The 19,930-nt window shown below is 40.7% G+C and overlaps 1 protein-coding gene across 9 annotated transcripts in view; it reads left to right on the top strand.

Moving 5' to 3' along the window:
* The window catches only part of MCF2L2 (MCF.2 cell line derived transforming sequence-like 2), a 180,727-nt gene that overhangs the window by 61,908 nt on the left and 98,889 nt on the right, over positions 1 to 19,930 (top strand). For all 9 annotated transcript variants that reach the window (XM_065674463.1, XM_065674466.1, XM_065674462.1 and 6 more), the window contains exons 6-13: positions 4,146 to 4,262; positions 7,442 to 7,591; positions 8,600 to 8,724; positions 10,317 to 10,431; positions 13,453 to 13,572; positions 14,858 to 15,049; positions 15,864 to 16,055; positions 16,441 to 16,618. In XM_065674463.1, the coding sequence (XP_065530535.1) occupies positions 4,146 to 4,262; positions 7,442 to 7,591; positions 8,600 to 8,724; positions 10,317 to 10,431; positions 13,453 to 13,572; positions 14,858 to 15,049; positions 15,864 to 16,055; positions 16,441 to 16,618 (1,189 nt within the window). The remainder of the gene's footprint in view (positions 1 to 4,145; positions 4,263 to 7,441; positions 7,592 to 8,599; positions 8,725 to 10,316; positions 10,432 to 13,452; positions 13,573 to 14,857; positions 15,050 to 15,863; positions 16,056 to 16,440; positions 16,619 to 19,930) is intronic.

The raw sequence follows: 19,930 nt of genomic DNA on the forward strand, positions 1-19,930 counted from the left end.
ATTAAATAGTAACTCATCTGTCTTATGGGCAGGAAAATCAAGATCTGAGTTTACTTTGGGATTGTCTTGGCCATTCAGATTTTGAGCCATCTGGGGTTTGTCCACAGAGCTATTAGGGCAGTCTTACAAAACTAAGAGAATGATCTGCTTGTTGCTAGATCTGTCTGCCTCCTGCCCAGATAGCTGTAGACAATCTTCAGATTTATATACATGCTGTCCATATATGCCTGATGCTATCATAAATTGCTTAGGGTTGTGCTAAAGGTGTCTTAAGTTCTTGGGTTTGTCATGATCTGTGGAGGAGCCTTTCACCTGTGTTTGCAGCCCATCCTAAAAAGACTGCTCCAACACAGGCATGCCCCTGTGTTACCCCAGTTTCAGATGGGGTTAGTTACTGAGAGTGACATCTCTCTGTCCTCCTTGAAAATTGCATCCTACATGCCAAGCATGAGAAGGGGGCCAGAGAATTTTCATCCCACTGGAGGTATCCTTACTCAAGCAACTAGGTGTCAGTACCTATCTTTAATACCACCATCAGCTTTTAGATTGTTTGCAGGTGTTTGTTTATGTTCTGCATTTGGCACTACGACAACATAAATGTCATAACTGGGCTGTGGATGAGTTGCATTTCCTATCACAATAAGTGAGTCAGGGCTAGGACGTAAGCATTTGAAAAGGGGCTTCAATAATATGGTGTGCATTTGTTAAGGAAACATTTGTTAAATAGCTTATCTGAACTATCAGACTGCAAATATATTCACTACAGTAGATTTGCTGGGTTAAATCAACACTGAATTGACTAGAAGCCAGAAGGTCAAACAAGAACAGGAAATAAAGGCTGAAATAATAAACCAGGCACAATAAGGAAATGCAGGATTTATATGACTTATTGACATACAAATGTGGTCAATAAATCCCCCAGAGATAAATCTCTATTGAGATAGTGATTTGATTAAATATCATTACCCAAGAGCAAGGTACAGAAATATAGGAGATACACCCGGGTTCATCTGAAATAAAATCTGGAAATTTGAAAGGGACACCCAGAGATTTACCTAAGGAACCTCCCCTTCTAGGAAGTGAGTTAAACCAGCTTCATAGTGTACACAAAAAGCTGAATAATCTGTACATAGCAAGCACTTCTTTGATCTTTGTAGGCTGTGACTTCTTTCAGATGGCCTAACCCATCACAAAGCAACCCCACATTAGATCTGTGTCCTGTGCTGGCCTGCCTACGCAGGCCTTCCTCTTCCAAACTGCTACTCTCTTGTATGGTACAGCTTACTGAATGTGGATGTCTTCAGTCTGGCAAGAAGTGGAAGATGCTACGCCTCTGTAAGACTGGTTTCTTGGGTGGATGTTGGATTGCTCCTAGGCTTCCCCCTGCAGAGATGCCTGCAGGGCAAAGTCTTGTGCCCTGTCAGGTAGCACCATAGCTGGTGTGCTTTGTGGCTCATGCTGAGCATACCGGCTTAAAGCAAACATCTTCCTAAAAGAAAAGCCCAGAGAAGTTGTGGATGCCTCATCCTTTGAAGTGTTCAAGGCCACATTGGACTGGGCTTTGAGCAACCTGGTCTAGTGGAAGATAGCCCTGCCAGTGGCAGGGGGTTGGAACTAGATCATAGTTAAGGTCTCTTCCAAACCCAAACCATTCTGAGATTCTATGACAGTGTTCTTCTGTAGTTTCAGTGAACTTTGGATTATCAAAAGGTTTCCAATTTGTCAGCAACATCTCTCATGAGGAAGAGTTACAAGGCAGTTAAGACCTACTTTCTTAAAGGTAATTTGCAGTTCAGAAGTAGTGCATAGACTACATGTTCCAATCTGAGGCTACTCCAAGATGATGTGGGCTTTTGATTTTTCCTGATTATAACAAAACAGTGTTTGGTAACACATTAATGGAATACTTTTCCCTTTTAGCTTTCACTCAGATACTCTGTGCTTTCTTTGCCTCAGTTTCTTCAACAACAAGGTCTCCTGGCCTCTATATTTAGCAGCTAGGTTCAAGGTGAAGATGAACCGCTGGAAGTAAAGAACTACTGAGTTAAGGACTACCTGAGAATATTCAACCCATACAGGTTCATGAGACCAGATGCATCTCCCACAATATTCTTGTATCCAAGTTAGGATGCTAAAATCTGGATGGGTAGACAACTAGATGGATTTAAAAACTAGTTGCATGATTGGGCTCAGAGGGTAATGGTTAATGGGTCACACTCTACCTGGAGGTCGGCAACAAGTGGAATGATGTAGTCATATCTGCTGTTTAACATCTTTATCAATGACATGGAAGAGGCAACATGGTGTGCTCTCATCAAGTTTGCAGATGACACTAAACTGGGGAGCAGAGGGTACACTGAAAAACAGAGCCACTGGGATGTAAGCTCAAGGAATGGGCTGACGAGTATATCATGAAATAAATAAGGGAAAAATACAAAGTCCTGCAACTGGGAAGGACTTTCTTCCTCAGTAAGGAAGAGCCCATGTTCTTCTGTCCCAGCAACAAACAGTGTTGTATTGTTGACACCAACATGGGCTGTAGCCTGACTGTCCATGGAGCAGCTCTGTTGACAAGGACCCGAGAACCTGGTTGACAGAAAGCCATACATGAGCCAGCAGTGTGCACTGGCAACAAAGGAATCTGTCTGCATCCTGCATTCATAGCAACAGTACTGACAGAAGCATAGCCGACAGATTGAGACGTGATTATCCTGCTTCATTTGGCTCTTATTAGATCGCTTTGAGAATACCCTCTCCAGTTTTGGTTACCCCAGTACAAGAAAAATATTAATCTGAAGTGAGGTCAACAGAAAGCCAACAAGAAGGTCAGGGCTTCGAATGTGTGCTCTATACAGAGATGCTGAGGCAACTGGGCTTGTCTAGCCTGGAGAAGGGGAAGCTTGGAAGGGTTAATGCAACATACCAGCAGCTTTCCAGTTTCTCAAAGTATGCAGCCAAGTTGTGCATGACTGTAGGAGAGAAGATAACTGACACAAAGTGAAGCAAGGGCAGTTCTGACTTAAGGAAAAACCTTTTCAACACAAAGGTTCAAAGAGGTTGGACAGTCTTAGTCTTTGGAGGCTTCCAGAGTGCCCTGAGCAACCTGGTTTGATCTCAGCTGACCCAGCTTTGGGAAAGAAGTTTGACTAGAGAACTGAGGTTCCTGCCAATCTAAATTATTCTAGTATGATTCTGTAACAAAGATCAGCTAAAAACCTGTTCAGGTTTGTTCTCAAGGCTTTTCTTAGAGCACTATCAACCTAGAACCATACATCTTCTTACCTCCACACATCTGTGCTCACCTCATTACCCGCAGAGTTTGCAAGTGTACTTACCGTTCTCCCTTGGAGCTGCTAACATGCATAGTCAGAGTGAAGTAATACACTTGACATATATTAAAGCTTTACATTTCTAGTCATTTTTTGCTCAAAAGCTTGTTTTCTGTGGTTGAAATCATGGTGTATTTTCTAGATGTTAGACAAGGCATAATTAAAGTGTTCTCCAAAGGTAATACTGCTTACCCAAAGCTGAATGCAAATCTAGGTTTGCTTTCATTAAGCAGGTCTAGTGGTAAGGGGACTCTTTAAACTAAGAAAACTTGTTTAGGTTTGTCTCCCATTTCTCTTTCATTATGGTTTAAAATGGAATAATGCAGTGTACTCAGTGGACATACAGTGCCATAAAAATGATACAGCTGAAAGGAAAATCTTAATCTCTCTGGTCTCATTTCAGCACTTCCTTGGGTCAAGCGGTTGGTGTTGAGGGAGCTGTTTAACCTGTTTGCTCCTTGATTTCTCTGTAAATAGCAATTACCTAGAAAATACAAAAATTATTTCATGGACGTTTGTGAGAACATTATAAACACTATACTTTTGCTTTTGATGTACATGCAGGATGACTGTATCTTCAGCCTAGCAAGGAGCAAGATGATGCCAAATTATGGTTAGTTCAAGAATAGCCATATGTATGTTGTGATGAAAATCTAGTGAAAATAAACCATCCATTGCATGAATACATAACGGGAACTTGCTGGCTATGGTGGAACTGCAGTTTGGTCATATGTTTAAGGCAAACCCAGATCCTAGGAATGATGATTGGAAGGGCTTGTTATTTCTCTCAGTCCATTGTGTCTGGATTTGTTTCAGATCATCATGTTAAATTCTGTCTCTGATCTGCATGGCTATATTGACAAAAGTCAGCTGACCCGAGAGCTGGGAGGAACGCTGGAGTATGGCCACAGTCAGTGGATACATCACCGAACTGTGAGTATTGGTGTTCGTACACACGTCTACACCCAAAATTGTCCAGATCATGAATGTAGAACAACTACTAAGTAGTAACTCTTCAGCTGCATTTCAACCTATGGATTCTTCTAGGGACTCATGTAAAGAGGAAATCCATGACTCATTGACAAAATAGAGAAAGGTAAGTTCCCCAAATGTCTTGAAAAGAAGTAGTGATCTGTATCTCACTGTTGACCTGGACTATGGCCTTACTCAGCAAGGTTCTTTGGCACATTCCTATCTTTTGACTAATTGATGACATTCATAGGCCTTTAGTTCATGGTTGAAGTTGAACATAATTTTTAGCGCTTTACTGAATTGAAGGTCAAAATTCTCACTTTAATGTTTAATTATGTCCATGGCTTTAAGAGAAGAAAAATACTCAAAACACTTGATTTTATTTCTTTGGTTTTGTTTTAGTGCTATGTAAATTGTAGTCCAGCTATGTGTTACTTTGAGCAGTGGAAGGCAGTTAATTGTAGGAAGGGAGAAAACCTTTTTATTCTATTGCCTTTGAGGAAACTTGTTACAGGTTTGATTGTTTGTGCTCCTTTTGGGTTGGTCAATGCATTTCAGTGGCTGCTTCAAAACAATGAAAACAATTCCTTATGGCACCCAGAAAATGTAACAGTTTACAAAAAACAGACCCCAAGCCCTGGAAGATTAGCAGCCTAGATATTTTCTCATCCTATCTAAGTAAACATGGGCAAAGCTGGGTTATGATCCTGGAAAATTAATTAATTTCCCAAAGACTGAACTCAGTGTTTGAATCTATGGGTCTGCATGCGAGGGTGGTATGTTAGAACTGATACCTAAGTAGCCCCAAGGTTTTGCAGTGTTCTGAGCAGTCTTGGGTTTTAGTCTTTTGTTGCTGACCCACATGTTAGATTTAACACTTTCTGAGGTAGGTTTTTTAAGTCAAGTCAGTTTTGTCACTTTCATCACTTCCCTGTTATCATTTTCTGTGCTTTACTGTCCTTATGAAATTAAATTTTACTATCCTAGAGAATCACCAAATATTTCAACCTTCTAAATATGCAAACACAGAATCTGAATTTCCTCTAACACTGGTCTGAACACATTCATAGCTGTGTTGACAACACTGAGGTTAGACTTGAAATATATGAAAGGCTTACATGTTAAAAGTATCAAAAATATGCGACTGTTCTTGTAGGAGGGGTAGTCTCATCTATACGAGCTCTCAAACAGCTAAAGGCTTCAAAAAATGAGGAAGGGGAGTAAAAAGAGGTACAAGAAAGGCTGTACTGTTTATTAATGACAGGGGTTTACAGAAAGCATGAATATATAGTTTTGGAAAATATGCAGATAAAAATGAGCCAAGATTTGAGGTGATGTAGTCCACAGATCTTTTGGTTAAATTTGGTTGAAAAACTTTTACCAAGCACAAAGACTTGGGAGAAAAAACAAACCCACAGATGTAAACTAGGTATATGAAATAATTTATTACTCATACGCACAGGAGAGGGTGGAGGCATCAGTGAAACACCGATAAGCTCATGATGCAGGCAGCCAAAGAATTTCTGCTGGATAAGAAGCTGTCATCAGGGCAGTGTCAGCCTCCATGGCACCTTGAAACAACCCAACTTTCAGTCTTGCTGAGCTACAGCCTTCATGCCTTTTGCTGCTCCTCTTAGTGTTCTCATGTGTTGTCCTGCCAGGGCTTTTTTTCTGAAACAGCTTTAAACTGTTGCTAAATGATAGTGAAACAGCAATCTCCCTTTGTAGCTCTTTGTTTCTGCTTTCTGATCTTGAATAGCTGGGAGCCTATGAGCTTTCTTGCTCACGAAGTACTTTTCTGGTTGTTAGTAAACGGCCTTTGGTTATGGATGGCTCTATCTGTGCTGCAGTCAGAAGTGTGACATTTCAGCCAACTTTAATCCAGTAGTTTCAGTGATGAGAACAGCAGGCTACAGCTGCAAAGAACTAAGCCAGACCATATGCAGGTCTGTACTGCTTATGTTGAAATCAAGCAAGAATTTATGGGAGAAAAGGGAAGAAGGTTAAGAACTCTGCTAGCATTGACTCATCTGGGACATGTTTAGATCACATATGTGGAATGTAATTTCTCTCTGCATCTTTTGAATGATGATCCACCTCTAGTTTGTTTTTCACTGAGCACACAGCATGGTTTTAACTGTCATGGTTGCAAATCGGGAATTCCCATCATTGCTGGAGAAGGGAATGCAACTTCCAATAACTATGTAGTGTCTGATGGTATAAAAGCATTCCTAGTGCTGTTGACTGACTCAAGCCATTGGGTGGGTTAGATTAGAAAGTGTTAAGAATAAAATAATGTTTTTCTAAACTAAACAATGCAGTCCCTAAAAAAAACTGGGGCATGATCATGAAAAAAATATCCCATGCAGTTACTTGCTACTAGATAAAAAGTTTTTTATCATAACTCGCAAGTCTAAACAGTATATTCTACTCTGAACAGGCAGCATTGTTTTTAAGCCTTTCTCACCTCCCCCTTCTTCAGAAAAAACAAAGTTTTCTGACAAGTTATGTGTCCATGCACCAAAGACATAAAGAAACAGCAGTGCTCCAATGAATTTATGTATTTAAATTATATTTGCAGTGAGTCCTTCTTGTATCTGTGTACTAATATGAACAGATGGGAGGGAGTGACTGGACTGCATCTAGTACAGATAGGCAGGATGAAGATGCACGTTTTTGAAAGCCAGGGGGAAGACAGATTGCTGCTGGGTGATTAATGGCTGTGTAAATAGAAATGTAAAAAGGCTTTGCCCTAAATACTTTCAGAGTCCCCTCAACTTAAATAAAGCCTTCATTAAAATTTTGAACACAGTAAAGTTTCCCAGCAAGCATGGGCAGAGGGTCTGAAGTTCCAGTCCTGACTTTGAAGTTGATGTCCTCTGTGGTTTCATTATGTCTGCTAAGCTCTGGGGATTCCCCAGCTGGTTCATGGAGATGACAATACTTGTAGGCCTAAGAAAAGATCATTTGTGACACAGGGATTTATTTTGTCACTTTTAGCATATCCGTCCAATGAAAGGCAACATGGCCAGGTTTACAGGCATGTAATACTTGCAGCACAGTATGCCTGAAGGACTAAGCATTGTTACAAGGCTAAGGGGAAATAACCAGTCTGTGACTTTATGCTTCTGCTTTTCCAGGCTATTGAAAACTTTGCAATGACAGTAAAAACAACAGCACAGATGCTACAGACTTTTGGAACAGACCTAGCAGAGACTGAACTTCCCAACGATGTGCAGTGCACAGAGGAGCTCCTCTCTGCACACACTGACCACCACAGCAAGCTGAAGGTGAATATTGTCTCAAGACAGCACCATCAGTTCAATGTATAATTATTGATTCAACAAAATTTGCTGCCATCATTTGGGATTCCATTGTCTGGAAATTACAGAAGAGGACAGAAACCTGGGTTCAGGAGGTTGATTTGATTGAACTATGAAAAAGGACTTTTTGCAGCTTCAGGAATAATAGAACAGGGAAATGTCACTTCTGTATGAGTGTTATAGGGTCACATCTGGAATAGCATAGGCTCCTGATGAAGAGTTTATCAGAAAGGAGGAATTCACACTAGACCAGATTTAAGGATAATCCAGAAAGAGACAGAATGATCTAACTAGATGATGACTTGTTTTGTTTTTCAAAAAGAGTTGGGTCAAATTTAGCTTTGTAGAATAAGGCTCAGAAGAAAACATTGCTGCTGTCAATAAACACCTAAAGTTAAACACAAGAGAAAAAAATACTACTTAAGCTATATTAGCACAAGTTTCACACAAGAAGTGTGCAGTGATGTGGGGACTCCATAGCTGACATGTTAATGTTTGCGCTTCATTGTCCTTTCCATTGTTCATGTTTCATGCTTGGAAGACACCTCCTTCTGTGGATGACTCCTTGATGACTGACATACTGTGTCTCAGCTTGTCACAATGTTGTTTAAGGAAATTCCATTATGAAGTACTATGTCTCAGCACAGTCCCTCAGCTCACTGAACAATCTGCAGCACACATTCAATTTGTGGTAGAATAATTTATTTTGCAAGTTGCCAGGTCAGAAATGCAATCTTCTCAGGAGTTATATACTATTCCTTTTCTTAGAAACATATCTATCATTCAATGTGAACAGATTTAGTCTCTACATTTCTAGAAAAAATGTCATCTTTAGTAAGCATTTATATTTTGTTCAAAGTATTTAACAACCTATGAAAGAATCTTCCTTTAGCATTGCTATGTTGTACATCTGAGAGATGTGACCATTGATACAGTAAATACATACAATTTGTTTGGCTTGTTCTTTCCCCTCAGGATGAGCTGAAACTAGCTGTGAAGCAGGGAGCCACCCTACTGACATGCATTAGGGAGCCAGTCACCCGAAGTGCCAACTGCAAACTCAGTTCAGATGAACTGGAAAATGTTGCAACAGTAGAAAGGTCAGTAAAGGCAGATTACCTTGTGCAAGTTGCTAATTTATTTGTAAGAAATGCAAGCGTAACTTAAATGATTTAAATATGCAGGTGAGAAATTCCCAGTGGTTAAGCTGTTCAGGATATATTTGATATGTAATTCAGAGAAAGGAATAGCTTTGAGGAAGTTACCTGATTAAACCGTCAAGGCAAGTTCAAACCAGTCCTGAATGTCTTCGTAATTTTTGGTTGGACCACTAACTACCTGGCTGAAGATCTGATGTGAGACTTACTTTCCCTGTAACATATCCATCCTGCAAATTCCTATGCCTGCTTAGAAAGTGGCATCTGAATCTATGTAAAATGAGAGGGTATACGCTTGTGCATGTTTGTGAAAACACTGGGGGAAGAACAGATGAAGGTGATACTCTGAAGCATTCCTCTTCGTAGCTGCACAGAGAGAAACCCCTATTCTTTCCTGCAATATTAGTTATTACCATAAAGCTTTTAGTCACTGTGTAGAAGTTTCTACTGTGCCACGTGATGCAGTGGAAAGAGAAATGCCGTGCCAGTGTTTCAGTGTGTTTGCATTCGCTGGGAACAAAGCAGCCAAAAGTAAAGCTGAGCTGATATTTTTCACTGAATACTTTAAAATCTTTTAAACAGTCATCCCAAAGGAATTTGCAAATTCATCTTGAATTCAACAACTACCTTTGATTAAAAACATGTTTTTCAGGGATAGATTGAAAACAGGGCTTTGTTTTTGAGAGGAATAAGATGGAGCTATTAGCGTTTATCCCAATATGATGATTCCAGTACTCACTGAGCTTGTAGGAGATCAGGCCTGGTCCCCTGCCTGCCCAAAGAGCACTTATTGAAATACAGTATCTTCAGAAAAGACTTGTTTTATTTTCCTTTTCCTTTTCCTTTTCCCTTTTCCTTATTTTCCTTTCCTCCATTTAAATTGTTCTACTTTGTAGTACAATTAATAGATCATAGAAAGACTGTGAGAATGATTCACTAGTCTGGTGTCAGACATTTTACTCAAGATGTATGATGCCTCGATACTAATTTCTTTGTGAATAAATGTTCTATCATTTAAACAAAGTGAAACAATATCCATGAGAGGCATTATGAGCTTCTAATCTATTGTTTTTAATTGACTGGGAAAATTATTCAGTCTTTGCCTATTTCTGATGGGTGAAGAAAACGAGCAAATTGTAGAGTTCTGCTTTAAACATTCCTTAGAATAATAATTGCATCATATTCAGTCTTCAGTAGTCTGGGGTGAATTACGGTTGAATTGGGTGGAAGCTAGAGAGAGACAGCTGCCTTTGGCTGCCAGCATGTGGAACAACTCCGTGTTCCTATTGAAGGTCAGGAGGCAGAACTGTGACTGCCATAGTGGAGCCATGTAGTTGTCACTCTTCAGCCACACTCCTGCCTGTCCCACTGCAGTTTTCATTCTCTTTTGTTAATGGGAAAGTTGACGTAGAGCCTTCTTACATTATAGGCTCCCCACCATCTCCCTACTCTGCTTTCTGCCATCAGCTGGTGTAACTGAAAAGTAATGAACTATAGGAAATAAATAAGTTCTTTTAATTCTAATTTCTTAACAGGTTGTTAGCTCAGTTGGATGAAACAGAAAAGGCTTTTGATCAATTTTGGACCAAGCATCACCTAAAACTAGAACAATGCCTGCAGCTTCGACACTTTGAACATGATTTTAGAGAGGTATTTCATCAGTTCATTTTATCTATCCTTCCCTTATAAGATCAAATTTTACTCGTACTCGAAGTATACTGACAATAAAAAAAGGAGATTGCAAGAGAAGCCCTTCATTGTGAAACAGGGAATGGATATTCAAAAATTAAATTGACAGCTATCAGATATCTTACATTTGAAAAAGGCGCAGTGAGGAAAGTGCCTCTTTAGCCAATGTGTGAAACACCAACCTCTCAATAAATCATTTTGCATTTATGTGTGATGTTACCAAATATCACTTCTGTGATGGTAAATGCAATCCCACCAGAGTCATGGCCATAGAGTTCAGGAAGCCCAGCTGCCAGCCCAGAGGCTGAATTAATGCAGACTCTGGAATATTATAGACTCTGGAGTCACAGGTCTTCAAAACTATGTGGGCCTAAATAGTGAGAAGCAGGGCAAGTCATAGAATCATAGAATTATAGAATAGTTAGGGTTGGAAAGGACCTCAAGATCATCTAGTTCCAACCCCTCTGCCATAGGCAGGGATACCTCACACTAAACCATCCCACCCAAGGCTTCATCCAACCTGGCCTTGAACACTGCCAGGGATGGAGCATTCACAACCTCCCTGGGCAACCGATTCCAGTTTCTCACCACCCTAACAGGAAAGAGCTTCCTCCTTATATCCAATCTAAACTTCCCCTGTTTAAGTTTTAACCCATTACCCCTTGTCCTGGCACTACAGTCCCTGACAAAGAGTCCCTCCTCAGCATCCTTATAGGCCCCCTTCAGGTACTGGAAGGCTGCTATGAGGTCTCCAGGCAGCCTTCTCTTCTCCAGGCTGAACAGCCCCAACTTCCTCAGCCTGTCTTCATACGGGAGGTGCTCCAGTCCCCTGATCATCCTCGTGGCCCTCCTCTGGACTTGTTCCAGCAGTTCCATGTCCTTCTTATGTTGAGGACACCAGAACTGCACACAATACTCCAAATGAGGTCTCACAAGAGCAGAGTAGAGAGGCAGGATCACCTCCTTCGACCTACTGGTCACGCTCCTTTTGATGCAGCCCAGGATACGGTTGGCTTTCTGGGCTGCGAGCACACACTGCCGGCCCATGTTCATTTTCTCATCAACCAGCACCCCCAAGTCCTTCCCTGCAGGGCTGCTCTGAATCTCTTCTTTGCCCAACCTGTAGCTGTGCCTGGGATTGCTCCGACACAGGTGTAGGATCTTGCACTTGTGGTTGAACTTCATAAGGTTGGCATCAGCCCACCTTACAAGCGTGTCAAGGTCCCTTTGGATGGCATCCCTTCCCTCCAGCATATCAACTGGGCCACACAGCTTGGTGTCATCAGCAAACTTGCTGAGGGCACACTCAATCCCACTGTCCATGTCAGCGATGAAGATGTTAAACAAGACCGGTCCCAACACTGATCCCTGAGGGACACCACTCTTTACTGGTCTCCAGCCGGACATCGAGCCATTGACCACAACTCTTTGTGTGCGGCCATCCAGCCAGTTCTTTATCCACCGAGTGGTCCATCCATCAAATTAATGTCTCTCCAATTTAGAGAGAAGGATGTCATGTGGGACAGTGTCAAATGCTTTGCACAAGTCCAGGTAGATGACATCAACTGCTTTACCCTTATCCATCAATTCTGTAGCCCCATCATAGAAGGCCACCAAATTGGTCAGGCAGGATTTGCCCTTAGTGAAGCCATGCTGGCTGTCACCAAGCACCTTGTTGTTCTTCATGTGCCTTAGCATGCCGTCCAGGAGAATCTGCTCCAAGATTTTACCAGGCACAGAGGTGAGACTGACTGGTCTGTAATTCCCCGGGTCTTCCCTTTTCCCCTTCTTGAAAATGGGGGTTATATTTCCCTTTTTCCAGTCGTCGGGAACTTCACCTGACTGCCATGATTTTTCAAATATGATGGCCAGTGGCTTAGCAACTTCATTCGTCAGCTCCTTCAGGACCCGCAGATGGATTTCATCAGGTCCCATGGACTTGTGCGTGTTCAGGTTTTTAAGATAGTCTTGAACCAGATCCTCTCCTACAGTGGGCCCAAGGTCTTCATTCTCACAGTCCCTGTGTCTACCTTCTAAGACCTGGGTGGTGCAGTCAGAGCCTTTGCCAGTGAAGACCGAGGCAAAGAAGTCATTCAGAACCTCAGCCTTCTCCAAATCCTGTGTAGCCAGTTCTCCTGAAAGCTTCCTCAGGGGGCCTACTTTGTCCCTAGTCTGTTTTTTGTTTGTTACGTACCTGTAGAATCCCTTCCTGTTGTCCTTAACATCCCTGGCTAGGTTTAATTCTAACTGGGCCTTAGCCTTCCTAACCTGGTCCCTAGCTTCCCAGACAACATCCCTGCACTCTACCCAGACCGCCTGTCCTAGCTTCCATTTTTTATAAGCCTCTTTTTTCCTTTGAATTTTCCTCAGCAGCTCCTTATCCATCCAAGGAGGTCTCCTGGCCCTCCTGCTGCACTTCCTTCTAGTTGGGATGCAGCACTCCTGAGCCTGTAGCCGGTGATCCTTGAATATCAACCAACAGTCTTGGGCCCCCCTGCCCTCCAGGGCTATATCCCATGGAACCTTACTAAGCAGGCTCCTGAAGAGGCCAAAGTCTGCTCTTTTGAAGTCCAGGGCAGTGAGCTTGCTACACGCTCTTCTCACTGTCCTGGGGATCTCAAATTCGACCATCTCGTGATCACTGCATCCAAGGCTGCCCTGGAGTACCACATTCTCAACAAGCCCTTCTCTGTTGGTGAGCACAAGTCTTTGAGGAATAGTTGAATGCTGCTTTATTCTTTGTTTTTTCCAGTTTGGAACAAGCTGAAAGACTAAACTTGATATGCAGGAACAAACTGAAAGAATAAATTTGATATGCAGACTCTTCTAAAAGATGTAGGTGAATGTTTAGGAGACATAAGTTTGCTATAATTTTATGAGTATCTTGTGATGGGTTTTTCAGTGGGGTTTTTTTGTTGGGTTTGTCTGTTTGTTTGGGATGGTTTTGTTTGTTTTATTTTTGTTGCTGCTGTTGTTTTTTAGGTAAAACTGGTGTTGGATAATCTCATGGAAGCACAAGCAGGCTTTGCTGACATTGGAGACAGTGTGACTCGAGTGGAGTACCTCCTAAGGGAACAGAAACAACTGGAAGAGAAAGGACAGGTTTGCACTCGATATAGTATTCTACCTGCTAAGGTCATAATCTTCTAGGCACTTCTCTGTCACTTTCCTTGCTTCATGCTTGCTTTCTTCTCATGAATCATTATTTTAAATTGGAAAACTCAGGTCCTAATTTCCAGCAGCCAGAGTTGTTCAGACCCAGTAGTTCCAGTGCATCTCTTGGAAAGCTAGAATGCAGTTCAAAAATTGTTATTTCAAACATGCAAAGGTTAGGTCCATCTTTGCAATCTGAAAAGCTCAGAACACTTAACAGGTTACCTTGGCCAGACTTTTAAGAGCATTCTATTCAGACTCATAGCAGTTTGAGGAACACCTATGTCTTCCAATAAACACCTTTTCCAGACATTTGGACTTTGTAATGCCGTCAGCTGGTTAGCTGTGATATACATCATATTGAGTATTATTAGAAAGCATTGAAAAAAATGTCTACGTTGAATTAGAGGAGGATGCACATGAACAAATGAAAAAGCTGGTGATCATATTTTTAAAGAACAGGGTTAAGATTTAGAAATATTATGATCTTTGCACAGCTCTTCCGTAGAAGCGTAAAGGAAGAAAAGTTACAGTAACATGCATCTTCCTTTCACTGATCATGTCACATAAGGTATTGATGTACGCTCTGTTCCTGTTAGCCACCTCTAATCTCATCCTACTGTGATTAAGCTTATGAACTGTACTCTGAAGAGTTTTCCAAAGTATATCTTGAAATGAAAAATAAAGTAAAGCATTATAAACCAGCAAATAGTAAGTAAAATAATACAAGGGGTTTTATTATTGGGAACTTTGTAGGGAAAAAAACTTGTATAATGAATGTCCCCAGTACCTGAGAAAGAAGGTGGCATACAATCACAGAATCACAGTTATCACAGAATAATTAAGGATGGAAGAGACTTCTGGAGGTCATCTTGTTCAACACTCCTGCTCAAGCATGGCTGCCTAGAGCAGGGTGCTCAAGATGGCAGGTTGTTCAGATGGCTTTTTAATATCTTCAAGGAGGGAGAGTCCACAACCTTTCTGGGCAACCTGTTCCAGTGCTTGGTCATCCTCACAGTAAAAAAAAGTGTTTCCTGATATTCTGATGGAACCTCTTGAGTTTCAATATACCCACTGACAACAAAGTGGTAAGTATAAAGTAAGACATATCAGCTGGATTAATATCCCAAACCTTTACCTCCAGGCTACAGCAGGGGTTACAGAGATGGAATGACTTTTGTATGCATGTAATTTTGACATCTAACTCTGGATTTTTTTCTCATTTACTTGCCAGGAACATTTGGAGAAGGCCCAATCTCTAGCTCTCCATGGAGAACAGCTCATCCAAAACAACCATTATGCAGTTGACTCTATTAGACCAAAGTGTGTTGAACTCAGGCGTATTTGTGATGACTTTACCAATGAGACCAAGAAAAAGTATGATATTCTGGGAAAGTCTCTTGAGTTGCATAAGCAGCTAGATAAGGTGAGTGAACCTTCTCATGCAACAGCCCTAGTAAGGTTCTGCTGAAAATGAATGTTTTTATAAGCTCAGGTAATTTGGATGAAGAGAAAAGTATTCCTTTTTTCTCCATTTCATTCAGAAATTGTTACTATAAAATTGGAGCAGTAGTTCCCCATAATTATGGTTTTTAAATGATGAAAAGTAGGAAATAAAACTAAGCAAAAATGGGCTAGGCCTAAATTTGAAATGAGAACCAAATGTATTCCAGTGCTTAAAAATTAACAGCTTACTGCTTGTTCAGTTGTTTCCCCTTTTTGTGACCTAGACAGAATAGCAAGCTAAAAGCTTTGAGAATGTCTGCATGCTATTCCAGCCTCATCTGAAACAAGAGTTATCAATGTTTTACAGTAAAAAACTATTTTGGAGCATTTGTCATTTGAGTTTTATGGGGGGCCTAAGAAGTTTTGGGAAGTTTTTATAAGATTCAAGTATTCTTTTGCGGTTTTGGATAATTGTGTGACTGAACACAGAAATGAGGTAGTACAGCTGACAGATTTGATTTGTTACCACAGTAACACTTACCCTCTTTGCTCAGATTATTATTATTTTACATGTTACTGGATCATCTAACCCATAAGAGCTGAACTGAACTTGCTATTGTTCTACATATCTAGGTGGGGTGACTTGTGGCCAGCAACTGCTGGGTGCTATGAAGGAACATTGATTCCCTTTAGTGATTTTAGGGCAAATCCATATTTTCTGGAGTAGAAGCAGCACTTCACAACGTGGTCTGTCAGTGATGATGGAGTCCTTCTTACCCCATCTTTCTCTAAAGGCAAGCCAATGGTGTGAAGCTGGAATCTACCTCTTAGCTTCCCAAGCTGTGGACAAGTGCCAGTCACAAGAGGGAGCTGAAACTGCACTCGTTGAAATTGAAAAGTTCTTGGTAACAGCTAAGGAACACCAGCTCTCTAACCCGAAGGAGTTCTACAATCAGTTTGAGATGATCCTCACCCCTGAAATAAAGGTAAACCCCCTCGAACTTAGAATTTCAAAATTACCAATTGTCTTGTACATGAGTGTGTACTGGCCTATGTATTTGAGTTTGCTCAAATATGCCTCTTTTCCTACACTGAAAGGGCACAGAGGTGAGCACTTGGGGCAGTAAGTTTTACTCAGATAAGCAGTTGTCAAATACATGTGATTTTCTTCAGAGTAGTGCTAGAAAGACTGTATGAGTCATCATGTCCTACCCAGTGACACCAAGGTCTGTGCAGAATGCACAGGCTAGGTTGCATTAAACAGCAGCACAGTATGATCTTCACCTCTAGTCTGAGTCTGGGTAACAGAAGTCCTTTCTTAACTTGCTCAGTCCAGCACAACCATGTGTTGTTTGCCTTTTCTCTGCCTAGGCCAATGCCCAAAGAATTCTACAAAAACTAGAAGATGTACAAGAAATGTTTGACAAAAGGCAAGTAAGTCTGAAGAAGCTGGCGGCCAAACAGACGCGGCCGGTACAACCTGTTGCCCCACATCCTGAGTCTTCCCCAAAGAGAGCATCACCAAAGATTACCAGACCAGCAGGAGTAGGTAGGTCATGAACAGCTACTTTCAGATACACACCAATGTTTTCTCCACATGATCATGTTTGAGTTTTGTTATCAGAATGAAGACTTGCATATGATGTTCAGTGTCAGCATTGTGGGCTCACTGTTAAAAATGAACGTGAAATATCTGTCACTGCAAACATACTAACAAGGCTGAATAAAAAAACAATCAGCCTTCTCTTCTTAAGGCTAATTCCCAGAGTACACTTCCATGCTGTTTCTCAGTGTGTCTTAATACAGCTAATTCTTGAAAATCCAAACAAAACAAAAAAAATTGTGCTAAGCACTAACCAATTTCACATTGCATATACTGTAATATGACTATTTGGCTTTAAAGGGTCGCAATCCTTCAAGCTTCAATCAGATACTTGCAAAAGTTAAGGGTTCATTAGTGACAATGACATATTGGTACAACTTTATTTTTTTCCCTCTACATAACTGTTTATTCACTTCCTAGTGTTGTCCTCTACTAACTACATAAGTTGAATGTTGCTTTTGTTTGGAATTTACTCAAAGTTCCTTACTTAAGCTTAGCATATACCTATAACCAAGATAGCGATTTTCTGCAAAAAGAACATGGGTGAAGCTAATTTGAAACAGTGCATCTTGCAGCTACCCAGTAGTAACAAGAAGGGGTTGACCCTTTTCAGCAGAGATGCTTATAAAAACTAAAAAAGGGAAACTTAGGGCTTTTTGAAAAGGGCACCTTCAGCAGAAAGCTTTGTAAAAAGCTACTTTGCATGAAGAACATACAATAAGCTTTGCTTTCTCAGCAGGAAGATTAGGACAGCCAGTAGCCTGACCATTTTGCTTTCTAGGCATGCTATCACAAGGTCATACAAATATCCCTCTTGTTCTCCTCTGCTCCCTAACACTCATCCTTTCTTACCCAGGAAAAAAAAATTCTCTAAGTTACTATGCCAGTTTGACATCTTTACATTTTTCCCCTAAACTATGTGTTTTTAACACACAGTTGCTACCTCAAGCTTCGGCTTTGCTGTTGGCTTAAAGCAAGCTGAGAGCACATTTCCTTTGAAGAGGGCCTGTTCTGCTACCCGCACATCCTCCAGTAATATGTTCCCCTTTTGCACTGTTGTTGACAGTCAATTAGCTGTATGAGTTGTGATTTACCTTGAAAACTCAATGATGTAGCAGTTAGTTTTCTATAGCATGAGCTAACAATGGGAGCTCTGGGGATCGCATAACCCAATCACCCTGCTCAAAGTGGCACTAACTTCAAAACTGATCAGATTGTTCACTGCATGGGCACTACTGCTGAAGCAAAAGAAGTTGCAGAAACATGTGGTTAGGTGGTCAGTAGGTCAGAACTAGCTAGTCCCTGCTAGTGGTACTACAGAATGGCTTTCACCTATTGTGAAACTGCATCTTCAGGCTAAATGCTAGTCTTGTGGTTTTGTGTATACATGCAGTCTCTTGTGTTTCTTGAACTTCTTTCTTGTCATTTTAGAGCACTTGCAGACTTTTTTAATGAAACTTTTGGTATAGATACAACCTTAAAGAATAGTCACTAGTATATAAATGACAATGCTTGAAGTTTTAATTCTCATTCATACAGCCAACCCTGTACTATGAGCTCTTTCATAGAAAATCATGAGATGAACCCTTGCTTTGACCCTTGCAGTATAGTTCAGTGTTAAACACATAATACAGGATAATTGTATGACAAGGATTAGCCTCTGATATCTTGTTGCAAGTTACTAGGTAGTTTAAACTTACTTTAAAATGTTACTCCAGTTGTTCTCTGAAGAGATGCAAAGTGCAACCCAGGCCTGTTTAGACATTGATAAGTAGACTGTAGCATCTCATTCAGATTCTTCGTGCCTGAAGATGGTTGACCTAGAGTATTCTGTACAAAAAAGAAAGAAAAAACAACACCCCAGTTACTTCAACTGCCATGAACAGTACATCTACATATTCTGTGTAATGGCATCCTTTGGGTACTATCCAAATTGTCGACTACGTACTTTAAATTTCCGAAGTCCCCTTTTCCTCAGAATGACAAAGATATTGGCAAGTACTGGTGGTAAGTATTTTAACATCTTTTCCTCTGAAAGAAAACTGAAGCACAGATAAACTGAGTGATTCACCAAGGGGTTTCACAGTCTGAGTCTGAAATGTGGCTGAGAATAGAAACAGGGACACTGAGTTCTATTCCAAGCCTTGAAAATGAGGCTGTAAAATTCTGCTTTTCTTGAAGTTACCCTCTCTTGGACTTTCCTCTGTGCCCTCCTTTCACATTCACAGGATCAATGCAGTATCAGCATTTATTTGTGGAGGGAATTTACTGAACACCCTCTTGGAAAAATGAGAGAGGCTAAGAGCACCGTCTTGAACTAGATATTGTAACATGTTACTATTTGTTACCTGAACATTTCTAAAAGTTTGCAAAATAGATTATGGCAAAATAAAATACCATACTCCTGGGCTGTGTAAATACAAAGACAGGCAAAGGCAATAAAAAGTGGTAAACAGAAATAGAAGGCCAGAAAGAAAGGCTTTTGTCCCCAGGCAGCAGATGTAACAATACCATGGCAGCATTGCAGTGATTGTTTGTGCAAGGGGAAAAATAAGTTACTTTCATTCCAAAATAGATTTTTTTAGTTTTTTTTTTTTTTTTTACTTGCTGACTATGCATTTCCCTAATAAGGAATGGTATGGGAAATTCAGTCTAATTCAGGGTGATAATGGAAAAAAATCTTAACATATGTGAAGGTTCAGGCATGAAATACTCCATTATTGTAACTGTGAGACTTTTTATTTTACATGGCATATGTGCATACAGGCAGAGCTGATACCATATATGAGTGAAAGGGCATATTTCTGTCAGAGAAATGACTGGGACAGTTTCTTATGTCCTTAATAGTCTCTAGTGACTCTTTGCAAAGTCTTAGCTTGGAGATGACCCAGAAAGGCAGCTCAGAGCTGAACTGTAAACTCTACCTCACCTAATACTGCTTTTCTGTGGATCTGGAAATTCTGAAGCATTTTTCTTCATTTTTCTTAAAGCTTTTGGTTTCACAAATGAACTTGGAGATTTTGTGGGGATGGGTCTGTTCAGCACTGAAAAACTGGTACTGGAATTATAATGGTTGAAACTAGATGATCTTAAGGTCCTTTCCAAACCAGACTATTCTTTGATTCTATGATGCTCAAAAGTCTATGCCAGCTAGATTTGGTGCATATTTTAGCTGTGGGAATCTGCTTAGTTATTCACAGATCAACCCAGAAAATCCTCTGCTGACTCTTTTATAATAAATACCTTAAAAATATTTGA

This window comes from Lathamus discolor, chromosome 3 (genome assembly GCF_037157495.1).
Source record: "Lathamus discolor isolate bLatDis1 chromosome 3, bLatDis1.hap1, whole genome shotgun sequence".
NCBI lineage: Eukaryota > Metazoa > Chordata > Aves > Psittaciformes > Psittacidae > Lathamus > Lathamus discolor.